This window comes from Thunnus maccoyii, chromosome 10, assembly GCF_910596095.1.
Source record: "Thunnus maccoyii chromosome 10, fThuMac1.1, whole genome shotgun sequence".
NCBI classification, from domain to species: domain Eukaryota; kingdom Metazoa; phylum Chordata; class Actinopteri; order Scombriformes; family Scombridae; genus Thunnus; species Thunnus maccoyii.
This window is the reverse complement of record NC_056542.1, coordinates 13,784,658-13,811,504: the sequence shown is the minus strand read 5'-3', so window position 1 is coordinate 13,811,504 and position 26,847 is coordinate 13,784,658. Positions and strand designations below refer to the sequence as shown.

At 38.6% G+C, this 26,847-nt stretch overlaps 2 protein-coding genes across 7 annotated transcripts; both read left to right on the top strand.

The window, feature by feature from the left end:
* The first annotated feature begins 1,483 nt into the window (after positions 1-1,483).
* znf384b (zinc finger protein 384 b) lies at positions 1,484-11,421 on the top strand. Of its 6 annotated transcripts, XM_042422950.1 has the most exons (11): positions 1,486-1,638; positions 3,698-3,765; positions 4,227-4,455; positions 5,549-5,662; positions 6,859-7,013; positions 7,099-7,190; positions 7,956-8,180; positions 9,290-9,457; positions 9,573-9,651; positions 9,771-9,929; positions 10,074-11,421. In XM_042422950.1, exons 2-11 carry the CDS (start codon positions 3,700-3,702, stop codon positions 10,467-10,469), a joined length of 1,683 nt encoding a protein of 560 aa, XP_042278884.1. In that variant the 5' UTR covers positions 1,486-1,638; positions 3,698-3,699; the 3' UTR covers positions 10,470-11,421. The 6 variants fall into 6 exon arrangements, with proteins under 6 accessions (XP_042278883.1, XP_042278884.1, XP_042278882.1 ...); XM_042422949.1 differs by having other exon boundaries at positions 1,484-1,638; positions 9,771-11,421; XM_042422948.1 differs by lacking the exon at positions 7,956-8,180 and having other exon boundaries at positions 1,556-1,638.
* A 738-nt stretch (positions 11,422-12,159) lies between these two features.
* gnl1 (guanine nucleotide binding protein-like 1) lies at positions 12,160-22,823 on the top strand. The gene is made up of 12 exons (XM_042422944.1): positions 12,160-12,402; positions 13,621-13,768; positions 14,404-14,540; positions 14,669-14,820; positions 16,743-16,814; positions 17,762-17,954; positions 18,154-18,252; positions 18,392-18,574; positions 19,142-19,320; positions 19,646-19,832; positions 20,247-20,387; positions 20,508-22,823. Exons 1-12 carry the CDS (start codon positions 12,330-12,332, stop codon positions 20,771-20,773), a joined length of 1,830 nt encoding a protein of 609 aa, XP_042278878.1. The 5' UTR covers positions 12,160-12,329; the 3' UTR covers positions 20,774-22,823.
* Positions 22,824-26,847: the final 4,024 nt, after the last annotated feature.

Here is a 26,847-nt window from a genome sequence, read left to right as displayed (position 1 = left end):
ATAAAATGTGTGTTGACCACACAAATGAGTAATGTGAGTAAATAATTTGAGATTCAAGATTCGGTCTGAATGAGCAAAAATATGTTGTTCTTTCTGACTTTATGTGAATGAAAATACACAAATTGTTGCACCCTTTCCCCATTTGAAATAGGTAAACTGAACAAATATCACCATCCAGGTCACAAAAGCAAAGTCTGAAGGGAATAAGAGCCATTTTCTAAACTTTTTAGGCATAAGCAAGCAAAATAACACTTACTATCCAGGAACAACAAACAAGTAAAAATTTATTACACAGTGTAATTCTCAAAGTTTTTCCAAAATGTGATACTATCAGGACAACCACAGAATAAATGAGTCTTTCAGAAAGTACATTTGTTATTGACATTTTAAACTATTTTTTTAATTAACAAAAAAAGGTAATATACAAACATTCACGTAAACAGTAGGAGCACATACAAATCAGATTTAAATAACATAAATACATATGAAGAACATAAAATGAAAATATTAAAAGACAGTTACATAGAATAAAAGAACATATATACAAAATATAAACATTCAGTCAGAGGTTTCAGGGGAAAGGTCCTATAATGTTTCAATAGCTTATTGTTTTTTTGTTGTTTAATAAGCTAATATAAGAGTGATTTAAGTAGAGAATTTAGTTCTAAGAGAAAATGTGAAATCTTGTGATTTAATAAAATGATGAATAAAAAACTTTGCATACAGAATAATGAAATCAGATATTCAAGAGCGCCATCATCTGGATTATCATAGTAAAAAATAATTAACCAAATCACACATTTAAGCTATTCTATGTGATCTCCTTTTGATAACTAATGTAATAACTAATGTAATATTAGATATTACATATAATATTAATATATTATATTATTATTTTATATAGAGTTATATATTGTTATGTAATTAATGTCATCTGAAAGAAAGCAGATTTTTATTATTTTAGGAAAGTTACAGTTAATTTGTATATTGTGTAAAACTAAAATAAATACTTTTCTTTAATACAAATTGCAGCTTCTATCTCAAGTACAATCTTTCCACAAAGCCTACAAAATGACTAACAGAGGCCCCCCACCCCTGACAGTGTGTGATACTTTAAATTAGGACCCATGGCAAACATGAACTCACTAAATAGTTCCATCTATTAAAACTGCATAGGCAGAATTGAGTGCTTTTGGGGAACCCCAATACATTGTTGTTGTTGTTCTAATTAAAACGGACACAGAAAACAATTATATGAGGTAATTAGGAACAAACTGATTGGCAAAAAATATTAAAAATTTTGAATATGAAACGATAGCATAAAGCACCTGTGAGATATGACAAAAAAAGTAGTACCTCTGATGGTATTAAGGTTAACCTCACTGTCCCTTCCGTTGCAGGAAGTGACGTCACAGCTCCTTTTGTCTGACGACCTTATCCGGAGGAAGTGAAGCTCAGACGAGGCAGCTGCTTCAGCGGAGGGGGAAAAAAAAAAAAAGCCTAAAAAAAAAAAAAAAAAAAAAAAAAGCAAAGAGGGGGGGAAAAAAACTTCATCGGTTTGCAGGAATTTGGACAGATTTGGAAACTGTGTCCCGGCCCACGGGAGTTCCGGGGAGGGAGACCGAGTCGTCGGCACCGGTAAACGCTGCTCTTCTTCATGCAGTCGCTGCTATTTGTTGCTACATTTGCATGACTCTGCTGCCGCCTCTCCACCAGTCTCCACAGCCGGAAGTCTGTGAGGATGGTCTATTGGTTTTTTCTCTTCGCTTCAGTTTTTTTTATCCTTTGGTTTTTTTTTCCTTTGCTTGTTATTTTTCCCGAGCAGGAGGGCACTGCAGACACACTCTGCTGTCTGCTAACTGTATGTTAATTAGCAGGTCGGGCCTGATTAACTACAAGATGCAAGGAGCCGAAATGGAGTCTTGTGTTGCGCTACAGCTAACATTACACAGATCTTATTTGTGTCATTTCATCAAAGTTAGCGATATTTAGCGTCGTGTAGTTCAACCAGCAAAACGTGGCTGTTGAAAAACTTACAGCTAAGTAATTGGATCTGCTGTAAATACCATAAAAAAAACTGAGTTCACTCACTGTGTGTGATCAATAGCCTGAAATCCATAGCTCACATTTGAAGTCAGGTATAAAAAGTTGAAGGTAATATTACATAATCGGTGTCATTAACATCCCAGGAGTATATGATGTGCGTTTAGAAATTGAATACAGTCAAGACTAACGTGCTAAACACAATTTTTATCATTATTATTGTTTTGTTCGACCCCTATGGATGGTCTGGCTAATGGGAATGGTCCCAAATAGGCCTCTGTAATCAATAAGTTATTACATTTTCATATCATCAGTCAGTTTACATTTATATAACTATTAAAATGAACATTGCCAGTTGGATCCTACACGGCTGGACTACCAACTGGGCAAAAAGTGAGCAGCTGCCCCCCAGAGTCCCAGACCAGACTATATGGCAGCAACTAATGGTTATTTTTAGCCTATTATCGATTAATCTGCTGATTACTTTCTCAGTCAATCATTAGGTGTACAAGATGTCAGAAAATATATTTTTTTAAAAATGCACATTACAATTTTCCAGAACCCAAGGTGTCTGACGAGCCGCCCGCAAAGTAAACACGGTCAATTTCACAGTGAGATGAAACTGAGAAAAGCAAATCATCACATTTGAGAGAGTGAAATTGGGAATATTTGACTAAAAAAAATGAATCAAAGAAAATAGTTTCTCTCAGTCAACTTATTCAGGAATCGACACATCATTGCAGCTTTAACCCAAGGCGCCCCTCAAAAACCCGCAGGGTCACTGTGTGGCAGTTGGTTTGTGGTAATTATATTAACATGCCTAAATGCATTTACCTCAAAGTGTAAATGCATTTAACAATGTATACAAAAGCTAAAATGACTGTTTCTTTTACTGCGGCTGTTCACAAGTTTAATGGCTTGTGGAATAAAACCAAACTTTCTTTTATCAGTTTTTCATACACTATTAAAACATGATAAGAGCTGACATGAGGGCCTCAAGGTGGGCCCTGCTTTATTTCCTGATATTAAGACACAGTCTTAAAGAGCAGCCCTGTGTTAAAATCTAATTTTAAGACCTTCATTATTGCAGCAATATTTTGCATATAAGGTGCATTTTGCTAAATTAATTTGTGTTTAATGAAATTAGCACACAGCAAACCTGGAGACATGTAATATTTCAGAAATAATGTACAAAAGCACACAGAGGAGATATAATGGCCCCCAAGCCCGGGTCATTTATATCAATGGAGGTAGACTAAATGTAAAGCAGTATAATGTAATAAACATGAACAGCACCACAAACTGCAGCATCCAAAATTCCAATAGAGTTGAACCAACACCTTTCTAAAAGAGTTTCAACAAAATCTGAGCTTTGTAACTGTTGTAGCTTGGTGTTTCTAATTAAACTGGTAACTGAGTGTCAGATATTGTTCTAGTATTTATGATTGAAGAGGTTGAAAATCAACTGTCTCATTAGACTCTTTTGTTAACATTTTAAATTCAGTTGGATTGGTCCTTAAACTTATAATTTGGCCTGTGCACTGTTGATTATATATTTGTAGTATTGTTATGTTGTATTTATTACTGCAGACCCCTTGTAGTATTGGCATGGCCTGTGCTGTAATCAGTTGTTGCTGTATGTGTGTCATTGCAGAAATGATGGAAGATTCTCATTTTAACTCATCGTATTTCTGGTCTCCCGTCCCCACTGTACCAGGACAGGTAAGACTGGAGAAGCCACGGTTAATATGAAGATAAAAGTTTGAATCCTCATCCCTCAAACTGCTTGTAGTTCAGTAGCCGTAGTATCATCATATTAGTAGAGTAAATTTAAAGATATGCATAGCCGAATTATGTTGTATGTGTAGGTTTTAAGGTGCGGTTTAGGATTTAGTGGCATCTAGCAGTGAGGTTGCAGCCCTTTCTCCATTCTAAGGTAACAAAAACAATTATTCTTAGTTTTATGGGATTATACACTAATTAAAACATATTTGGACAAACATGAATATTATATTCCATTTCTACCAAGTCTGTTCCACCAGATGCCACTAAATTCTACACACTGCAACTTAAAGTGGAAACTATTATAAAACTATTTTCTTACCAAGGACTGGTGAATAACATTAATTTTGATAAACTATCATGATTTGAATATTGATTCAGTATCTCCTGTGTACTCGCAGATTGAAAATGCTATGTTCCTGAACAAAGTGAAAGAGCAACAGGAAAAGAGCGTTTCCTTCTCTGCTTCCTCGGCATCCCACTACCAAACGGCTCTGCTTACCATCCCGACTCCTGGGGCCAAGACAGATGGAGGAGGGCAGGCTGGTAGCGCAGCACACCTCCACCCTCCGCACAGCACCCAGAACATTACGGTGCTGCCTGTCCCCTCCACAGGCATCATGACAGCAGGTGAGTCTGTTTCTGGATTGGGAAGCCTCTGGGCCTTTCGGTTTAAAATGGTTTTTTATGCCTTCACTCCAGCGGCAGCCATGACCAGAGGCGGTATATTTTTAGGTTGTCCGTCCATCAGTCCCGTTCTCATGAACATGATATCTCAGGAAAACCTTGAGGGAATTTCTTCAAATTTGGCACAAATGTTCACTCAGACTCAATGATGAATGGATTAGAAATTGGTGGTCAAAGGTCACTGTGACCTCACAAAACACATTTTTGGCCATAACTCAGGAATTCATACGCTAATTATGACAAAGTTTGACACAAATGTCTAATAGAATAAAATGATGAAGCAATTACATTTTATATCCAAAAAGCTAAAGGTCAACTTCACTGTGAAATCATAATGTTTTGCAAAAACACTTTTCTGGCCGTTATTCAACAACCATAACTCAGAAACAGGAGGGGAGATTGTGACCATATTTTATTTGACTGGTTGGCAGAGGCATAAAACCACGAGGCAGTATTTCTAGATGATTATTGCACCATGCATCTCATATAATATCTAATGATCAAAATAAGATTCCAAAACAAAGTTGAAGCTGGATTAAGATCCCATAGGAAGCATAAAATAACATGGGTGTATTAGCGGATGACTTGTTAATGAGAACAATCTGAAAGTCATTAGTTTCTTTGCAGTCACGTACTGTAGGGCCTCTAAGCAGCACTGTAAGCTAAGAGTGTACAGTGCCAGTAGAGCGAATGATAAAATGAACACCTGTTTGTATCAATTTATGCTACAACTTCAGGGCTTTCTTCAAATAATAGAAGAGTGGAAAAGCTGTACTATCACACTCTTTTTGTAGCACACTTCCAGGTTTAGCATATAAAACACATAAAATGTTTCCAAAAATTATTCCTTAACCCCGAGCATGCTGTTCATCTCAAACTATAATGCCTTCTTGATTTCTCTCTCCAATTTTATTCTTGATTTATGATCTTTGAGTTCTTGTATTTTGTACTGCCTGCGCTCTGCTTTGTTAAATGTGATTTATTTTTCATTTTGTGTCTAACAATTTCCGTGTTCTGTTGGTCTCTGTCTGTGCAGCTGGTCTGGTCATCACAACTCCTCAGGGAACACTAGTCTCTCCCACTTCCTCTCAGTCGTTTGTCTCTGGTCATCCAGCCACAACCATGATTGTTTCAGCTCTCCATTCTCAAGGTAAAACACACACACTGTATAGACAGTATATGACTCTAAAAACATGTACATATCTTGAGCCTTAATAGAATAATAATGAGAGGTCTTCATTTAATAATATTTAATTGAAGTACACACGTTCTCAGTACAATTCATAATCAATACAAACTTAATACATTTTGACTTTATCAAATGATCCTTTAGTGCATCTATGAGTCACAGCCACTGTGTTATTTAGTATAAGAATGCAAGTCACCTTACAGTCAAAGAAAAGTAAGTGAAAATAGCTTTTTTGTTCCTCAAAAGTAATAATCATTATGTTATTATTAATATATAAATGGCAACAAAACATCTGGGTTGATAATAGGATATGATAATTGACTAATATCCCTTCAGAAATCAGTGACATTATAGCATCACTAATGACTGTGTCCTGACTGAAGCTCACATTTTCACAAATGTCAGTGCTTAATATACAAACCTGGGAGTTTGTATATTTGCTTTTGTGGACCTAAAGTTTTGAGGCTACAAGAATTAGCAGAACCAAACACAAATTGTATTTTAAATCAAGACTCAGGAGCTGATAAAATAAACTTTGTAATATTTAATTTTAATCAGACCTGTGGGGTTTTGTGAGTGTGATTTTTCTCAACGTTCCTGAAGAGAAAATAAAATTAGATTTGGTTAAGTATCTCTAAGATATAAAGCCTCATGATCATTTTTCTTCAAAGCATAGATTGTTCTCAGGAGGTACCAAGGAACCAAGAATGAGCAGCAAATAATGTTTTCACCCAGGCTGTGTTAGTAAATTATGGTTCTAAATGAAAACCAAAAATATCATCTACTGCAATAAATTCTGTCACAGCTTACTCTTGACATAATTGGTATGCTTGTACTTCTTATTTTTAGTAGGACGCAATATTTAGAGGTTTACAATCATTTTAAAAGATTGTTTTTGCAGATCTTCAGATTGGTTTAAACCAGATTTAGATGAATGTCCTCATTCAAATTACCCCTGAAAGAATAAACACAATTCATTTTCAGCTTGATGTCACTATACTGCATCTACAACATTTCACCAACATATAACGGACAGATAATGTAAAATAGCGTTCATAAGAAACCTTTAATAACTGTTCCACAGAGCAAACACTTGGTTATTGCTTGATTCAAGAATATCCTCTCCTCTTAACCTGCCGCTGTTGATCTTATCTCAGACAAAAAAGAAGCCGATGGGACATCCCATGTGGTGGTGATGCCAGCACCCTCCAAACGAGGCAGAAAGAAGAAAACAACGCTGTCCAGGGTCGGTCCTGTGGGTGGACCAGGAAATGAAACACTAATACTGGCTCACCTGACAGCCGGCGGCCAGGTAAGAAAATATCGATGTAGGAAGGGAAATGTGAGACAATGGATATGTAATCAAATAACTTCGACAAATTTTTGTTTTTTGGTAGGTGGCATCTTTGCAACATCATACCGGAGACCCATATGACCTGTCAAATGAGGATGAAGAACATGGACCGAAAGATAGCACTAAGACATACAGGTATAGTGTGAAAAAACAAAACATGCGTGCATCCCTCATTTCTCTTTGCTCTAGTTGTGGAATGCAAGCACACCTGTTCCTCTTGTGTCCTGCCGAAATCAGCATTGCAATTTTCAGCTTCTATAGATGCATTAGGAGCTGCTGGAAGTAGTTTAGGCATCTGACAGCCCTTCTAAACACACTTCACTGCATGTTGTGGCAGAACATACCTGCTTTGTAAGTGACGGGTGAAAGATTGCTTCTCTTTATGTATTTGAGAAACAAATACATCGAAACTTGTGTGCGATGTGTGCTTCATAGACACTCTCTCTCTGCCTCTGCGCACACTGGACATGAACCGCTACCTGCCCTCTACTGTCCTCTTTGTCTTATATATAGCATGCTCTTTGAGTTTTGATCTCTCAAGCACTCTTGTGTCCTGCTCTTTCACTTTTTACAGTATCTACGTACCTTTCCCCTTCAGCTTTCACTGATTTCTCCCTTGACATCTTTCCCTGTTTACGTGTCTCTTACATTTAATTTTACCCCCCTTTTGTCTTCATTAATTTCTTTTATTATTCATTTTTCTTTTCATTTTCTATCATATCTTACTTCTTTCTGTGAGTCATTGCTGCATTTTCCTGTCTCCTCCCATCACTTTCTCCTAATTTTGCCCTGTCCCACCTTGTCTTGTTTTCTTGCATCTCCTTTTCTGTACACGTGTCTTCCTTCTTCCTTCTTGTTCTTCCATCCCGCCCTCCCATTTCTGTGTCTCTCCGCCTGTAGGTGCCGGATGTGTGCGGCGACCTTCTTCAGTAAGTCTGACATGCAGATCCACTCCAAGTCGCACACAGAGGCCAAACCTCACAAGTGTCCTCACTGCGCCAAGTCATTCGCCAACTCCAGCTACCTGGCCCAGCACATCCGCATCCACAGCGGGGCCAAGCCTTACACCTGCTCCTACTGCCAGAAATCTTTCAGGCAGCTCAGTCATTTACAGCAGCACACACGGTACTGCAGACCCCCCCTCCCTCTACCAATCCACGTACCATATTCCCTGTCCTCTTAACGTGTCCTGCCAAGTCCCTTTTTAGAAACCCAGACTCCTGTCTTCTTCATCCTGAGGAGGAGAGTGGAGTGGTGTGCAGATGCATATTACATTGCAATATAGATTTTGGCTCGCATGCTACCAATTCACCCAGAAGTGACCTTTTCAGAAAATTTAAATTCAGATTGCACAAAATTGCAAGTTGGACTTAATCCATAAAAAAAAAAGATTTTCCATAATTTATACATTAATATGAATGGCCATTTAAAATGCATGGGGTTCAGTTATAATAATTCATGCAATGTAAATACTTAACCTTTTCTTTTTCATTTGTGTGTGTGCACAACTCTTGCTTTCTTGCGTGCTGAATCATATTTTTCCGCTTTATATACCTTGACATGTTTCCTCTGACTTGCATGTTCTGTTATTTCCTCTGCCAGTGCTTCTTCCACAGACACACACATAAACACATTTAGAAATACATGTTAAAATTAAGATTTATAGGTAGACTTGGGTTCATTGTGCTTCACCATTTAAACCTTTATTGTTATATGTTTCCTTTGTCAGTACTTTTTCCTCATTTTCTCCATTGAATAATGTACAATAGAAATCTTTTTGCTGCCATGCTCTGCTTTTCTGCTGTCTGCACTCATTCATCCTGATGGTTTGTTGTTTTGTTTTTTTTTGTTTTTTTTTGGCTGTCTCAAATCATTTTGTCATTTCTGGAGGCTTGTTGTTCTAAACGGATATATTCATAAAACATTTAAATTCCAGCTTTTATGTTTAACAATTTGTAAATATATTTGAATGTAACCTCTTCTGTTCAAACAACATCCTTTAGCTGGTCCAGATGGATATGAGTAAAAATTCCAGTGTCAAAACAACTGCTTTATTATTCTGTCATTACAACTGACACCGTCTAGGTTACTAGACAGTTTAATTGTTGTAGATTTTTAATAGACTTTGGTTAGACTCTCCACTTTGTAGTGTGTGTCAAGCACAGTATCATGTTTGTTTTTTTTTTACAATCCTGTTTCCCTTTCTCTCTCACTTACATGTCTACCCTTATCAGGAACCACACAGAGTCAAAGCCTCACAAGTGTCCCCATTGTACCAAGTCATTTGCCAACTCTAGCTACCTGGCCCAACATGTCCGTATCCACACCGGAGTGAAACCTTACGCCTGCTCCTACTGCCAAAAGTGCTTCAGACAGCTCAGTCACCTTCAGCAGCACAACAGGTAAGTGAATCACCAGGCTTGGGTTTCTCATCAGCCTCAGTGTCGTTCTGCAGTCATGTTAGATCGTCACGAAAGTGAGGGAGTGCACTCGATACATGTTTGTGTTTTCACTCAGGATTCATACCGGAGATCGGCCGTACAAGTGTACCCATCCGGGCTGCGAGAAATCCTTTACGCAACTCTCCAATTTACAGGTGTGAAAGACTTGAGTTCTCTTCTCACATAATGCATGTCATGTGTATTGTTTTAACAGTACTACATAACACTTCCTGTATTGCAAAACCTTCTTTTTCAATTACCATTTTTTTCCCAGTCCCACCGACGTCAACACAACAAAGACAAGCCCTACAAGTGCACCAACTGCAATAAAGGATACATAGATGCAGCAAGCCTGGAGGTGCACATGTCCACACACACGGTCAAGCATGCCAGGATCTACTCGTGTGGTCTCTGCAACCGCACTTATACCTCAGTAAGACAAATGTCCATTTCTGAAGAGCATTTCTACATGCAACAGTATGAATCGCCTCACTGGCATCAGACATCTGGCAACTACTTTACACCGTGTAGTCATGTGTCCACTGTTTCCCCTCTACCTATCCTCCCCTCATCGCAGGAGACGTATCTGGTGAAACACATGGAGAAACACAACCCAGACCAGTTGACCGCACCAGCTGTCGTGGCAGCACAGCCGGGACAACAGAACCAGAACCAAAGCCATGCCCAGGGCCAGGCTGGAGCTCAGAGCCGGCTGGAGAGCGCAGATGGTGGATCGAGCCGACCTGGGGGAGCTGGGAGCGGAGAAGCAGGTGGAGGACAGCAGGGACAGAGCCAGGGCAACTACCCGCAGACAGAAACCATCTCCTGTCCGTTTGACCTGCATCAGTATAAGACAGTGTCTGCCAGTGACATCCAGTACAAACCAGTCACTGTGTCTGATATTACTTCCCACAAGGACCTCTGTCTCACTGTGTCAGCATCCACCATTCAAGTGGAGCACCTCAACTCCTAGAGGTGATGAAAGGAGGGAGTGTGGGGGGTAGGGAAGTTAGAGTAATTCAAAAAAACATAAAATGGAGGATGGAGAGTCAAAGGATAAAAGCAATATTAGGATGATACAAGAACTTTGGAAATCATGACTGTGCCTGAACAATGTTTTGAGGCAGACAGGACAAACAATGTGGTGACACAGTATACTGATGACTATGATTTTATTTTATTTTTTTTCTTGGTCTGTCACTTTTTTTTCTTTCTGCCTTGTTTGATATGTTTTGCTTAGCTGTCCTGTCTGGGAAGGAAGTGCATGTAAAGGCTGCAATAAAATATGTTCCAGTCCATCACAGTGATGGTTTTATGGAAGAGAGTAAAAGAGACAGTGCGTCTCTTTATTGTTGTTTTATCACCTCCTGCTCTTCCCTAAAAATACAGCTTTGGTCATAGCAATTTATGGTCTCTCTGTTGATGAAACTGGTAGTTAACATGAAGGTAAATTTTTATACTTTCTTACAGAGACTTTCAGTTTTTACATCAGTGTTATTACAGCTACTACGTTGTAAAATACATACTTGCAATTATTATTTTTTTTATATGTTTAAAGGGACGTCGAGGTTATTTCCTTTTCAGGAAGGTAAAAATAACAATCTAGTATATATAGATATATACTACCAGTTTATAGAGTATGATTGTGTGTTTAAAGGATGTGGTAATCCATATAACAGCATATTTAGACCCAATCAAAGGCCTTTTATGTGACCTTGAGGAAAGTGATGAGCAGGTTCATGTTTCATGTAATCTTATCGTACTGCTTTGTGTGTATGTCCTAAAAGTAATGTTATCCAAATGTGTTCTTGCTATTATACTTCCACGATGATAATAATGTTTATAATACCTCTTTATAGACATACTTACACATCTGAAATTTGTGTTTTTTTCTGCTTATGATACAATAAACCCTCTGAAATCTTTCTCACTGGCATTTTTCTGTTTCAGTTTGGTGGCCAAATCAGTAATTTTAGTTATATTAGTAAATTTGCCATAGTGGCTTTGTGAAGGCGCATTCATAGCACTGAAAACGAAAGATTGTTTTTATTATCAATTAATCTGCAGATTATTATCTCAATTTGTCCGAGCTATAAAATGTCAGAAAATAACGAAAATGCCTGTCACAATTTGGCACATACAAATTGCTTGAAGATATTCAGTTCATCATCATAGAAAACTAAGAAAAGGCAACAAATATTTACATTTGAGAAGCCACCACTCATCAAGTTTTGGCATTTTTGGCTTAAAATGCGATTAATTTATTATCCAAATAATGTCCATCGATTTATCGTTAAACTCCACGTTCATTGTTAATACATTATATTTTTGTCAATCAAAACTGCATAACCAAGGTGTCTGAGATAAATAACATTATGGTCTTCCTAATGATGTCACTGTGTATGTAGGTGTATTTATTCGTGAAGCGTGTCTGCACTGCTGGAATGTGCGAATTTGTGAGGTGTTTACAAAAGTGGACTATACCATTAGAGAGGAGGGAGTTTACTGTCAGTTTAGCCAATATTTTCTCGGTTCACGTATATAATGACACTTGGAGTAAGGCCGTTTGCTCGACGTAAAGCTAATTCTTAATATGATCATGTACAAAAAGCTTAAGCGATGTAAAAAGTCGCTCGGTTTGTGAAAACTGTAGAATGGTTTCGTCCGCCATTCTCTGCAGTCTGCATTGGATATGGCGTCACTGAAAAAGTGTAGGAGTCGAGAAACTTCACCCATGTAAATAACGTTAATAAAAAACTGTGACAAGCGCTAGGCAGCAATATTGAGTACATAGCTATAAATATATATATATATTACCAGTTATTTTTTAAGTATGCCTCGAAAAAAGCCATTTAGCAACAAACAGAAGAAGAAACAGCTACAAGTCAAACGGGAGAGAAAGAGAGGTAACGTTAATGTTACATTTGCCGTTAGCGTTGCCATGCTAACATTAGCAGTTAGCTAATTAACGTTTCGTGCGCCGCAGCTAAACCGCTACTTTATCAGCAAACTGTTTATCTATGTAGTGTTAAGTGATATTTTCAAGTGAAGTATCAGACCACTCATTCAGCCTGTTAAATGTGTTTGTTGTTTTGTGGTAGCTAGCTGTAATAATAAAGCAAGGTGATATAACTTGCCGTCGAACTTGACGAGTGTCCTAACGTTACTGAATGGCCCCTGCTTAGCTATTTGTGACAGCAACGTTAAAAAAATAATTTAAGTATGATTTTTAAGCTTTTTATAATGCCAGCTATAGTGCCACATTAGCAGAGGCCGGAGGTAATGTACTGTCACCTAAAGGTCAATTTCAAAGAAGCACTAACAGTGATGACATTTTGACTCAAAAGATTTCCACGTGCTTCATATACAGTTTATGCAAGTTCTAGCACAGGACATAGCCAGTCATTTTATTACAAAAACATGCTTAAATGCCACTGAAATTAGAATAATTACTGAATTAAAAGATTATTTTTTATAGTCTTTCAAACTTCAAAAACTGCAGACCTCAATAAGGACTCTAGGGCATACTTCAAACATTTCCTTATGTCTCTTTTTGTCTAATCATTCCATAACTCTCAGGAAAATTATTTATTGTCATACTGAGTTTAAGTGAGTCTCAACCAGTCTCTGATGTACCAATCAAGCAGTGTCTTCTCATACTTTTCTCAACACAAACCTTTTCAACACCTAAGACATACTGCATTTGTTTTAGGTTTTTCTGAGATCAGCGGTGACTTTTAATTTAAGTTAATTGTGTATATACTGTATGTAAAAAGTGACCCCCAGAACGGGCATAAGTAGGTCAAACAACCTGTTCTTAAGTACAAATCATTAGTGTAGAGTCAGTGTAGGCCTGTCATTCAGTTAGTAAGATGTCTGAACAAATCAAAATATGGTTTTGTTATGTACTGCATTGAAAATATTTTGTGGTTCATGTCAATAAAATGTGGTTCATGTCCTTGATGGCGATGAGGTTCAAGGACACTTGACTAGAAGCATAACAATATCCTTAATAGCCAACAGTGAAAAAAGTAGATGTCAGTATTCAATCCAAGAAAGCTTATTGGTGCATGATGAATAACTGTATTTGACTGTGACCCCTGACCTTTGTCCTTGTCTCCCAGGTGACACAGGTTCCGGGCCTAGCAGCCGCAATGCCAGTGTGGAGCGAGGAGGAGAGCGGCAGTCGGATACCTCAGACAGCGAGACCACAGATATTAGGAGAATAAATCAGCAGCCCTTCGGCAGAGAAGGTAGATATGATCCCAACAGGTGAGTTGTCAGTTTTATTACTTATAATAAATTAGATTGATTAGAAGGTGGTTTTGTGAAACATTTAAAATATGCTGAGATATATACAGATTTTGTTCTGGGCGTCTATTAGAGATGCACTGATAATGGAATTTCAAGACAGATAAAGATAACAGCTCTGTTTGTTGTGACCGATAATATTATTATTATAAGATGAAAAATTTGAAGAGAATAAGAGGACAAGATTATTTTTATCATACAACACCAATGTTTAGATCTGTCACTATTCCTATTTTTTATTGTAAGCTTGTTTGTAACAAATGTAGTTTATCTTTTGTCATTTTTCATTCACAGAAACATAAAATTTATTTCCTGAAGCAGCAGCAGGATGCTTGAATTAGAAAAGTGGCTACTGAATGATAATTGATGGAGCAATATGTCAGATAATAAAAGAAAAAAAGTTCTCAATTTTAATTTGACGCCATGCTATGTATTGTGTGTGTGATGTAATTTTTAAATTAGAAAAAGTTGATCATGTTAGTAATTTGCATGTTCTCAAAATGATCACTTTTAAAATATACAGCCCACAGTCTTACAAATGCAAATACTTAAACTAGTATTCCTGACAACCCCCCCCCTCCTCTGCCTCTCCTCAGGTTCCGACTGCACTTTGAAAAAGAGAGTAAAGAAGATGTGGAGAAGAGGAAGAAGATTGCCAGGGAGAAGGTGCTGCAGCCAGTCTCCGACAAAGAACTTGAGACTTCTATCGATGACATCTACCCCTCAGAGAAAGGTCTGGCTGTTTTTTTTTTTTTAATCCTTTCCACATGACGGTCTCAAAATAAGCCAAATGGATGAGCAGAGTAGGTTAATGGAGTGGATCACTGCTTTACACGCTGAAACTCGATTACTCACTGCTAGGTCTTGGTTTCCCACGACGGCCGTCCTGGAATTATGAGATGACGCGAGAGAGCTTGTTGAGAAAAGAAGAGAAGTCATACAGAGAGTATCTTGATGACCTACACTCCAGAAACCCACCTGGCTCTCTTAGCCACTTTGAGCACAATCTGGAGGTGAGTGACTTCGTGTGCTTTTTTGTTAAAAAAAAAAATTAAAATCAAATGCCAGTGTTGGAGTTTGCAGACTTGCCAACCTGTACGCATTTTGTGTAGCAGTTTGACATCAAAGTACACTGGTACGATTTGTCACTCTAAACTACGCAAAAAACTACACAGTTGTATTAACCAGCTTTAAAATATTTATTTCACCATGGCCATATAATAGTCTGTTTAGGCTGGTTGGGGTTTTACAGCTACTTTGTCATCATCTTTTCGAGTTAGCTGAAAATCATACTTCCAAAAATCAAATTGGCTTAAAATTTGATTGTTGTGAACATATAAACAATAGAAACTTTATAAATGCAGCAGTATTGGTAGGTTAGTGTGTGGCCTAAGTGAAATTGTGTTCCTTGGTCAGCTGTGTTTAGGCAGGTGAAAGAAAAATGGACCAACAGGCAAAAATTACCAACTAACAGTCCTGGCATCTGCAGATATTTTTGTAAACAATCTTCTAATGGTATCAAGAATTTTCATATCAGTGCTTCCCACTTTGACAGTTTGACTGCTGCTTGTATGCAAAAAATGTACTATTATGCATATGTATGCAAATTATGTATAACAAGTCATTGTGTGAAGAGGCAGTGATTTGCGTCTGACACATCTAGGTTGCCAAAGTGGTATTCAAATAATTTGTCCAGGGTCGGCAGATCTGGAGTTTGGCAACTTTTCAGAATCAAAAGATCAGATGACCAGATGTGAGACTTGGACAGTGGTAAAAATGGCCAAGATCACTGTGGTTGCTGGACTGTTGTATATTTGCCTGAGTAGTAATTACGTTCACCCTAATGTTGGAACATGATTATCTAATCACCATCAGATGTGTTACTATGGTCTGGCCTATATAACATACCAGTGCCAAAATTCACTCTATTCTTCACCCAGCAAGAGTCACAATACAAAGAGTGTTGGTTTGAGTTATAATCTTGAGTTTTGACTGTTAGCTATTGTACTCCCTTTTTATTCATTTACCTTTTTGATGATCTACTTAAATTTTCTATTGAACCAGGATTAGTCCATTTAGTACCATTCTTCAGTGTACATGCTTGCTTTTGACCCTCACTATACAGAACGGGAACCAGGTTTTTGGTGGTAGAAGCTCTGAGAACAATTAGTTGGTAATTTGGTGCAAGTAACCACTCATTCGCCAGCACCTTTTCTGTGCAAAGTGAGTATTTATAAATCCTGTTGAACCTGTTGACAACATGAAGCATGAAGTAATCCTGCTTGTTAATGAGTAGCTTGTAAACTGATGATTACCCTGCAGACTGGCTTTGCCACTTGCGTCTTAAAAGACATAACTTTTGAGGCTGTTATCTAGCCAGGATAACTGAATATTTCATTTTGACAGAGCTGGATCATGAGGGATCAGTATGAACTGTATGACATACCTGTATATTGTCTGGTATTTTCCATTGAGAACAAAGTACTGTCACATCTTATTATCATGCTGTGTTATTGCACAGTTTTTAGGCTCAGAAAATGGTAACATTATCTTTAAAATCTGAAACCCTGCCAATCATTTAATTTCAAAGCGTGGGCTGAGCTCAAGAGGCACATCACAGCAGTAGCAGGGCTTGAGCAGCTGGTGGTGTAATAAATGACACTCGGTAATCTAGAGTTGATGGCTTTTCAAGTGGAGCTGAGGATCAAAACAATGGAAAAATAACATGTATATGAATAAGCTACTTGAAAAGGTTGTCTTGCCTGTTGGGACTGCATATGATTTTATAGTATTACAATAGGGCATTGTATTGATCCTATCCCTTTACAATTGTTATTAACAAAGTGTCAATTGTGTATTCATAGACTTTTACTTTATTGTGTTTACAATATTAAACCTGTATTTCCTACTCCCCACTTCTTTTTCTTTCTTTTAGACATGGAGGCAGCTATGGAGAGTGTTAGAAATGTCAGATGTCATCCTGCTCATTGTGGACATCAGGCACCCGGTAGGTGATCTTGTAAACAAAAGACTGCAGGATGGATCAAGCCACTAGATGGAGACACAGCCAACATCCATCTGCATTCCTGTTTATATATCAGTTTATGTACATGATGCCTTTTTGAAATTTTAAATTATGCTTTTGTTGGGAAATGTGGTCACCTGAAGTAATTATTCACAGCATAAGAGATCTTAGAGAACATTTAAACTCCTGAAATTTGTCGAGACTAAATAAAAGTGAAATTGACAAGATCAAAAGATTGGTATACACATATTACATACATCATAGATGACGATTTTGAGGCAAAAAAAAAACAAAGAAAAGAAGAAAATAATCCCATCTGTCATTTCTACTTTGCAACATTGAAATTTTATTTACTCTGCACTTTAAGACATAAAACAGACTTTGTTGTTGGCTTTGTTTACAGGAAAATCTGTCCATTATCATTCTTGTTAAAAATGCCCATTTACTCTGGCCTTTTGAGGCAGTTTGACAACAAACTAAAGCATCATATTTTATAGTTGGATGAATTTGACTTGCAGTATTTCACATCCACGATTTGTTTTCTTGCACAAGTTACTTATTAAATCCTCTACATATTGTTGTAATCTTGCGGATAAAGTGCAGGAAAATGGTTGCATGTTCAAGGTAAGTCAGTGTGATGTGCTACTAAGGATTTGATGCCAAGTTGAAATGAAACCCAGTTCTTTGGTTCTAATTATAAGGCATCAGCTTCTGACACACTTAGTTTTTATTTCTAACTTTGATGCCAGATATACTTTATGTGAAGTGAATTCACGTCCTTAATTTAGAGCCTCCAGTTTTAACGCAAAGTTAAAAACGGCTCAACTCGTCTTGCTCCTATTAATAATGCTATGATCTAGGGGGTTTATTTGTTGAATAGGCCATAATTAACTGTCTCATTAAGGTGTGTCCTCATGTAAACCACCCAGATGCTGCAGTTCCCTCCAGCCATATACCACTACATCACTGGAGATCTCCAGAAGCAGATGATCCTGGTGTTGAACAAAGCCGACCTTTGTCCTCCCCCACTGGTCATCGCCTGGAAACACTACATGACCTCTCAGTTCCCCCACCTGCAAATAGTCTGCTTCACCTCCCACCGTGGACAGCCCTACAGCACAGGCGAGGAGAGGGAGAGAGGGGGAAGGGTAGGAGGTCGAGAGACATTGGTGTGATAGGAAGACAGACAAGGAAATCAAAATAAACCTGCCAGTCAGGGAACTTATTGCAGTAATATCACCAGAATAAACTGTAGTGTGTCTGTCTGCGGCTGTCATTTCGATAAGAATAACTGGCTGTCTGTTTGTCTGCTGGCTTGTAGTGCTCCAGAAAAAGAGGATGAGGAGGAAGGCTGACTGGAGTCACGCTGGAGGTCCTACAGACATCCTGAAGTCCTGTCAGGAGATCACGGCAGGGAGAGGTGGGAGTGTGTCTACTTTTAATCTTGCACACTAATAACAAAGCTATCATAATAACACAGATATTTCCAATCAATGCACATGACTATTAGCATATGTGCATTTCTGTTGATCCTGTGAATGTTACTTTGTTCTTGGTAGTTGACCTGTCCAGCTGGGAGCAGAAGATTCACAGAGATGCTGTTGCTGAGCAACTGGATGAGGAGCGGCCAGATGAAGGAGCGGAGTCGGTGCTGATGGAGCATCAAAGTGATAGCGCTATGGAAATGAGCAACCCTACCCAGGAGCTCTACAAAGATGGGGTTCTCACACTGGGCTGCATAGGTAGACATCTGTGTTTTCACAGAGTAATTGAGCACAGTAGCAAGACGAAGTGAAAGTTTCTAAAAATCAATTCAAAACAAATTCTTCTGAAAAAAATCAGAGCAGTCCTTCTCATCTGGTTTTTAACTTGAAAAGGTTGTAACACCAGATAATTACTCCAGAGTAACAAGCACCTTTCTCTAATCCGTTGGACAGAAGATTTAGCAAGTGAATAAATTAATAGTTTGTTTGGGGAATAGAAACTGTTTCACTTTAATCTGATCCCTTATATGGCTTGTTGGATGTTCTTATTTGTTTATAATCCACAGTACTTGAATCTGATAATCAAAAAGGAGAAAGTATTTTTGCTCAACTATAGTGGACCAACAGGCCAATATCTTGACACATGGAGAACATGTCCACATTAAATAAAATACACTTTATCTCTCAGTTTAAGATACACGTTAGTTAATGGCTTCAGAATTCACATTCATGAGGAATAACATTGAACTGGGACACTGGATTCAGGTTAGCATCGGCAAAGTGACTTAAAAACAATTTATAAAAGACTTATCTTTTTTTTTACAGGTTTTCCAAATGTTGGTAAGTCATCTGTCATCAACAGCCTGGTTGGGAGGAAGGTGGTGAGCGTATCTCGAACCCCAGGCCACACCAAATACTTCCAGACCTACTACCTCACCCCGACAGTCAAACTGTGTGACTGCCCCGGACTCGTCTTCCCCTCCCGTGTCAATAAACAGTTACAGGTACAAGCTCACCTTTTGTGTACCTGAAAGCAGATGTGACTTTGAGTTTACTTGCATGTTTAGGCTCAATAGAAACTTAACTGTGTTGAACACCACACACACACGTCTGGGAAGATGGATTATTGATTTTATACATTCCCACTTGTTGTCTTTCAAAGGCTTCTGATGAATCCCAGGGTTGTTTGTGATGCTCAGATTTTCAGTTCTTGGATACTGTCTCACCCATTCTCAAATTTTTTGAACCTTTCTTTGATTTATATTATTGATATTTTTTTCAGTTTTTTTTGTCTCGTCTTTTATCTTTGCCTCTTTTTATTTTCTCCAGATCGTGGCAGGCATCTACCCAGTGTCTCAGCTGCAGGAGCCCTACAGCTCAGTCGGTTATCTATGTGAGAGAACCCCATTCCTCTCTGCACTGAAGCTCAAACATCCCAGTTTACAAGAAAATGAACCCCAGCAAGGAAGCCAGGGGTCTGAAGAGCCCGGCTGGACTGCCTGGGATGTTTGTGAGGGTAAGCTAAAGGGTCAGAGAATCATAAGTGTGTAGTGACTCATTTGCTGTCTTGCATTCATTTGATGAAGTAAGACGGACCTTTCCACCGGCATAAAATAAATGAGAGAATGTAAACAGTTATTGTGGAGGATATAATCAAAGCACAATGCATTCTGATCACATGTGATACATTTGTCTACTGTTGCTGTGATGGTTAATGTGCGAAAAACACTGAACAAGACACTGAACTACTCCTTAGGTTTTGATTTATAAATCCATCTTAAAATTGCCAACTTGTCTTGATAGGCCTGTTATTATTGTCCAGTGTCATTGTTCTGTCATATTATCTTCTGTTCTAATTATGACTAATCCTATGATTTGATTTTATATACTAAAGCTTCCTTCTCTTTCTATCCTGTGTTGCGTTCTTCAGCTTGGGCAGAGAGGAGAGGCTATAAAACAGCAAAAGCAGCTCGCAATGATGTTTACCGTGCAGCAAACAGTCTCCTGAGGTTGGCCATTGATGGCAGATTGTGTCTCTGTCTCAGACCACCTGGCTACAGCTGCCTGAGAGGTAAGAGAAGAGGCTCTTATATGACTTTTCCTTCGCCTTGAAGTGTTTTTAAAATTTTAAAGTGTTAAAATGGTTGATGGATAGAATTAATTTGATTCTTGGTTTGTCCATGATCTTCAGAGCATTGGGAAAACCACCCAGACTTACCAGAAATAATGGCTCTACAAGGACGGTTGACAGAGGAGGAAGGTATGGGAGACAGGGACGATGAGGAGGATGGAGAGTCCAGCACCGAGCCCGAGGAAGAGAGAGACCGGGACGCGGATGATGATGAGGACGGAGATGATGAAGATGAGGGGTTTGGAAAACCAAGGCGGAAGGAGGATAAGCCATCCGGCTTCACTGTCAACATGTACAATGTCCTTCGGGAAAATGAGTGCGAGTAACGACAGAGGGAAAAACGAGCAGGAAGAAATAAGTCGTTCCTCTTTCCTGATCCTCCCCATCAAGCCCAGTACATTTTTCATTCCTGTTTTTTCCTAAATCTGCATTCCTTCTCCTTTTTTCTTGCCTCTACACACCTCATGTCATTACCTTCTACATTAACATGATCTATTCTAATTCACTCACCCCCGTTTCCTTCTCCCGGTAATATACAGAGCATATTCATGTACTCCATGCTGTGCCTCTGCTCTGCTTGTTCATCCATGAAGCTTGTTCTTCTCTATTGCTCCAAGGAATGTTTTTGGTTTGGGTTTTTTTTGCATGTTGTTCTCAGAGACTATTGAAGTAACTTCCCTCAACCTGGAATAATCAACCAACTGGTTTCCAATCTCTTTATTGATAAGTGACCTCACAGCTGAGATGCCAAAGTTCAGGAAAGGATGATAAAACAAATCAAATGCACTGTTGATATGATGTCATTCACTGGAGCAGCCTTTTGGCTCTCAGAGCAGCTGGAAATCTAAGAACATGACTCTAAATCTTCTTAATAGACCAGAGTACATCAAAACTTTGGTTAAGGGGTGTGGGATGGGATATGTGAAATAAAACCAAGATTTCACACACAGTTTTGCAGTATAACCGCTGTGTTAGAGGTTCATTTATCTGAACTTGGGTTTGATTTAGATTATACTGTGTCTGCGAGTGATATATTATTTGCTGTGTCTCTGCACAGTCAGCAGGAAATTTCATTGGGATCGAGGGGGGGGTGGGGGTTGAATCCTTGTATTGCTGGATGAGGCTGTTTCAGGAATTAAACATGTAGTGTTTTAACTACTACACACAAAATATCCCTCGATGCTGATCGAGATCTACAATATTTAGTGCAGGATTTGGCTACAATCATTCAGCAAGTTTATTTGCTAATGACAGTACAGTAGGTTTGATCCCACTGAGACTGCTTAATAATCAGTTAAAGGAATGGTTCAACATTTTGGGAAATATGCTTATTTTCTTTCTTGCTAAGAGAGAGAAGAAAATATTGCTATTACTCTCATTTCTGTATGATAAATAAATATGAAGCTACCGCCAGCAACTTGTTAGCTTAGCACGAAGACTGGAAACTGACAAAATCCACTTACCAGCACCTCTAAAGGTCACTAATTAACACATTACATCTCGCTTATTTATACAGCACAAAAACAGAGTATAAAAAAAGACATGTTGTAGTTTCAGGGAGGGTTTATGAGCAGAACTATTAGCTCCTTTTACAACCTCATGGCGAACATAAGCGTGGTATCGATCTTCTCCTCTAAATCTCTTCAAGAAAGCGAATAAGCATATTTCCCAAATGTGGAACTGTTCCTTTGACCACACAGAAGGAGGGGGACTGGTCATCACGGCTTCCATCTGTCCATCATTATAAACAACTTTATGACTCCAGCTTTGCTCTACTGTTGGTTTTATGAAATATAACTGTGACATAACACTCAATTTCAAGGTCTGATCTTGTAATGTTATACAACTCCTGCAGACTTTTCCTCAGTGTTGGTCAACACTAAGATTTTTTTCTAACTTTCTTCTGAAATTAGAAAAACTGACATCATCGCTGTTTGACCAGTCTCTCTCTCTCTCTCCTTCTCTGTGATGGCCCCACTACAATCCTGAGTGCTGTATTATTATTATGTGCTGTTGTCGTGCCTCATTCATGTGCTCACTGAGGTAACCCTACAGCACAGTGCTGTGTTACCGTGTAATACATCACACTGCAGCCACATGCAGTCATTTCTACCATCGGTACAATGTAAAGCAGTTGCTCAACACTACCATGCTGTTAGAAAACACAATAGACTTGCGGTTGTGTTGATGTGGCTTTTGTTTTTTTTGTTTTTTCTTTTGGAAATATTGAAACAGACAGCATCTGGAAAGTGTAGTGTGAGTGTGAAAGCTTGAGGTGTGTTCAGGATATTTGCTGCATTCCTCAATTCATTCCTAGTATGCTTCATGTTGAACTGGACTGCTTTCTGCAATAAAAGAAAATAATCCTCTAAACCATCTTGGTGTCCGTGCCTGTTTTTTGTATTATGTTTGAAGATATTTGCTTGCACCCTGTGTGAGGAAATGCATAATGATTAGATAATTATATTGTCAGGGAAGTATGTTTCAAGAATAATCTCTGTATAACTTCTTCATTACAAAGAAAGGCTCTCACACAGTTTGCCTAAAGCAACTCCCACTCTTTTCAAATTCATATAATCAAACCAAGAACAGATGAGCTTTTCCTTAAAATGTTTAACAAAACTTTAGAGGAAGCTTGTGATCAAAGTGGGCAGCTTGGACATGTTTGGATAAGCTTTATCAGACTAATTACTCTTGATATACTGCCTGAATGCCAAATAGACCTGTATATAAATTTATTCCCATGGATATGTTACTGCTTTATGATTTAACTTGTAATTAGTTAGGGGACTTTCTTTTGTACGAGTATCAAAGACGGATAATTACAACTATGAGAGTAACTGATGCTATCGATCAACTGCATTACACTCAGATTTAATTAATGGCCTCCCAAACTACTTAATTGGTAATTTCCAGATGAATAATATTTGAATCAGACAGCATGGAATGAAGTAAAATGTGCTCAAACACAAAATCATTAAAGAATAATTCAAGTTATTTGCAAGCCTGAGTTGTCGTGGTTTAATTATTTGTAAATAGGGCTGTTTTAATTACATGTTAATCTAATTTGCATATGGAGATACTGCATTATTAGCTTTGATGATATCCATAATGCTAACCTGCTTTGTGCATTATGGGATCGACTCCAGCATCATATTAACCTGTGTAGGAGGAGGAGCACGTTGATGGATGAATATTTCATAACATTTTAGCATTTGCAATGCCAATGTAAACCATATTGAAGAAAAATAATCTCGAATAATCCCATATTTCATCATAAAAAATACTTGGAATGCATTGTATGTGATTTATTGTCTCTCATAAGACACGTCTGATCTCCCTGAAGAGTAAGGAAAAGACTCAACAGTCTCTTGAAATGTTCCTGCAGTCGCATATGTTGTAAGTCTGTTTTTACAATAAAGTTTATCAAAGCACTTCCAAACTTCATTTTCATTCCACTGCGTGTATTACATGACAATGTTTAATAGAGCAGGATATGCACAGGAGGAAGAGAGTGCCTCAAACAATAAAACACAAGTCCAAGTACTGTCCACTGTGCCGCTGATTTTATTAAGTGTGACGCACATGGAATAAATTATCACCTCTCTCAAATGATTTCCATAGTCATCTGTTAAAAATTTGAAACATATCCCTGAAATTTATATCCCATTTGAGTCCTGTTTCTCACTGTCATTGTGGGATAATTGTATTGACAGTGTTTTATTCAAATTATTCACACCCTTGACGCCTATTCAATCCTCTTGTCAGAGTAAATCTGGCTCCAGCTATTATCTCATTATGTTTATCGTGACCCATTAGTCACCATGAGACGGTATGATGACAATCATCACATAGTGGGCTGGAAGTGTGTGGAAATCCCCTCATTTTGCATAATTTGGATTCTGTGTCAAATTGTATATACTTAGAGATGCTATCTGCTGACTAGATAAACTCTGAAGGGGGGGGGATCATCTGGAATTGTTTCCTATTTGCATTCAGAGCCATGAGCTGCTTTTCCCCAGTTTGAGCTCTTAACTATGCTGTGGCCCTCAGACCTGTATGGCAGTAATTACAGCCAGATTTACTGGTGCATGACACCATAAATTTCAAAACTGTTAATTAAATTCTGGTGTGTAAAAAGTCTTTGCTGCCAGCATCGGTCACGCCGTCATGCCCATGTGGTTTGAATTTAACATTTTCTTTTCTTCTTCTTCTTCTTCTTGGAAAGCTTTCTCATGATGCAATCAGGTTGTTGTGGGGACTCTTGCCCTCTTTGGACCTTACCCCCCCCTTCTCTCTCTCTTATTTGCCCCATTCTTGCTCCCAGTGTGACCCCCGCTAACATACTGGTGAGACCGGCTAGTAATGAATTGGTTTCATATGAGAGCCGGGGCATAAGCAGAGCAGAAAAATTCATTAGTCTAGTTTATACGCTCCCCTGGGCGCTGCAGACACACACACACACACACACACACACACACACACACACACACACACACACACACACACACACACACACATGCACACACACACATACAGGTGAGACAGAGAGTGAATGGGAAGATGTAAAAAGCTTTCTGAATGAGGGAGCGCAGCAATAGCTACAAGCTTAAAAGACAAAAGCTAAAATCAAATGTCTCAGTTGAGCATGTAGAAACTGCCAAACTGCAGCAAGTCTCATTATAGAAGATTATAGTTCTGTATCTCAGCTGGCAGGTACACCTCTGTGGTCACTAGAGGGCTATCAAAGCCAACATTTGATAGCTTTCTAATGGTTCAGCAGTTAATAGTCAGGTGCACCAAGCTTATTGTGCACAGGCTTCTCATTTGTGGCGATAATCGTGTTGTATGTGCAGTATGGGTTAAACTATATCACCTTTATCACCTTTAGAAAAGGTCACAAACTATTAAGAGGGTGTACTGTTTCAAAGATCAGCCTGTATGCAGTTGCTCACAAACAGATTTCATATGTCTATTATGTTAGCAGAGTCTGAAGAAGTCCAAACCCTTGTAGTAAAGAACAACTTTATTGTGAGACCAGGGCATTTTGGTGTTGGTCTCAGATGATTTCACTTCTCTGTGCACCTTGTAAATTGGTGAGATTGTGCCAGAAATCCGTATTCTTGCTATGTTAGCAGAGTCACACACTTTCAACTCATATACAAAGACCACACAGACAGACAGACACACACACACACACACTGATTTACAGCTCGGACAGTTGTCCCCCCAGTCAGCGTCCTGGTGCTCCAGCGGCACTGTGGGGGGTGGCGAGACCTCCGCCCTGCAGATTGGATGTCTACCTCAGCTTCCTCTCTTGTTGGTTTCAACCACCATGACCAGCAGTGGTGGAGAGTGACTAAATACATTTACTCAAGTACAATTTTTAGGTACTTGACTTGAATGTTTCCATTTTACGGCACTTCTACTCCACTACATTTCAGACTGAAATATTATACTTTTTGTGTGATTTCCCCACTAAACATCCCATATGGTTTCATTTAAATGACTATATAAGGCCCAAAGAGGTAAAATTATCCAGTGTGTCACAAGAAAAGATTAAAGAAAGATCCAAACAATGATTATAGATTTATCTTGTGACCCTTTCCAGGGGGTGCAACCTCTAGATTAACTACCTAACTCTACATAAATTAGTGGCTGCACCTCAGAGGACTCAACTTGTAATTGAGTACGTGTAGATGGTTGCATTTGGACTTTTACTTACATCTGAGTGCTTCCTTCACCACATATAATCTGTCAAGGCCGCAGTTGTTCAAAAACGTTCTTGGTGGCAAACTGCTGGTGACATCTAAGCACAAACTGATTTTAAGGTCCCTTTAGGTCAAATCTTTCTTTCTTAGTCTGGACATGTAGACTGTGTACATAGATCCATCTGTGTTGTGTATTAAACACACCATAAACACAGAAGAATCCACCCAGTTACCACATCCGCATTTTTTGTAACGGCTCTGTAAACAGAACACTGCATCTCTTTTCTTCAGGTGATCATCGCTCGGCAAACTGTCCCAGCAGTGTTTCAGCGTGTGGTAAACGGAAAAACAATATTTGCCACAGCGAGCATTCAACACAATGTGTACAGAGCAGCTTTCCCATATTCCTCCTGCCGAGGGTCACAATATGGCAGCTGGGTTTGTTTGCACAGAGGACTTGTGCTTGAGTGTGGAAAAGGGCCCGACAGAGCCCTTTAAAAAACAAAGTTCTGCCAATGCAAACTCAGAGAGATTCACTATTTTCTAGCTCAGTAATACTGTAAATAATGATGACTTTATGTACTTTAATTATTTTTGTGTGGCTAAATTGTGTTAGATTTGGTTTCTGTGCTCTTGTGTGTGTTTCCCTTGCGCGGTGGTGCATGAATGACACCTCTTTGGTCATCAGC

Coding starts and splice junctions, on each gene's coding strand:
- znf384b (XM_042422949.1), top strand. CDS start 3,700: ATGATGGAAGATTCTCATTTTAACTCATCGTATTTCTGGTCTCCCGTC. Junction 4,456..5,548: donor CACAGGCATCATGACAGCAG/GTGAGTCTGTTT, acceptor CTGTCTGTGCAG/CTGGTCTGGTCATCACAACT. Junction 7,014..7,098: donor ACCTGACAGCCGGCGGCCAG/GTAAGAAAATAT, acceptor GTTTTTTGGTAG/GTGGCATCTTTGCAACATCA.
- gnl1 (XM_042422944.1), top strand. CDS start 12,330: ATGCCTCGAAAAAAGCCATTTAGCAACAAACAGAAGAAGAAACAGCTA. Junction 12,403..13,620: donor CAAACGGGAGAGAAAGAGAG/GTAACGTTAATG, acceptor CTTGTCTCCCAG/GTGACACAGGTTCCGGGCCT. Junction 20,388..20,507: donor TGGCTACAGCTGCCTGAGAG/GTAAGAGAAGAG, acceptor CATGATCTTCAG/AGCATTGGGAAAACCACCCA.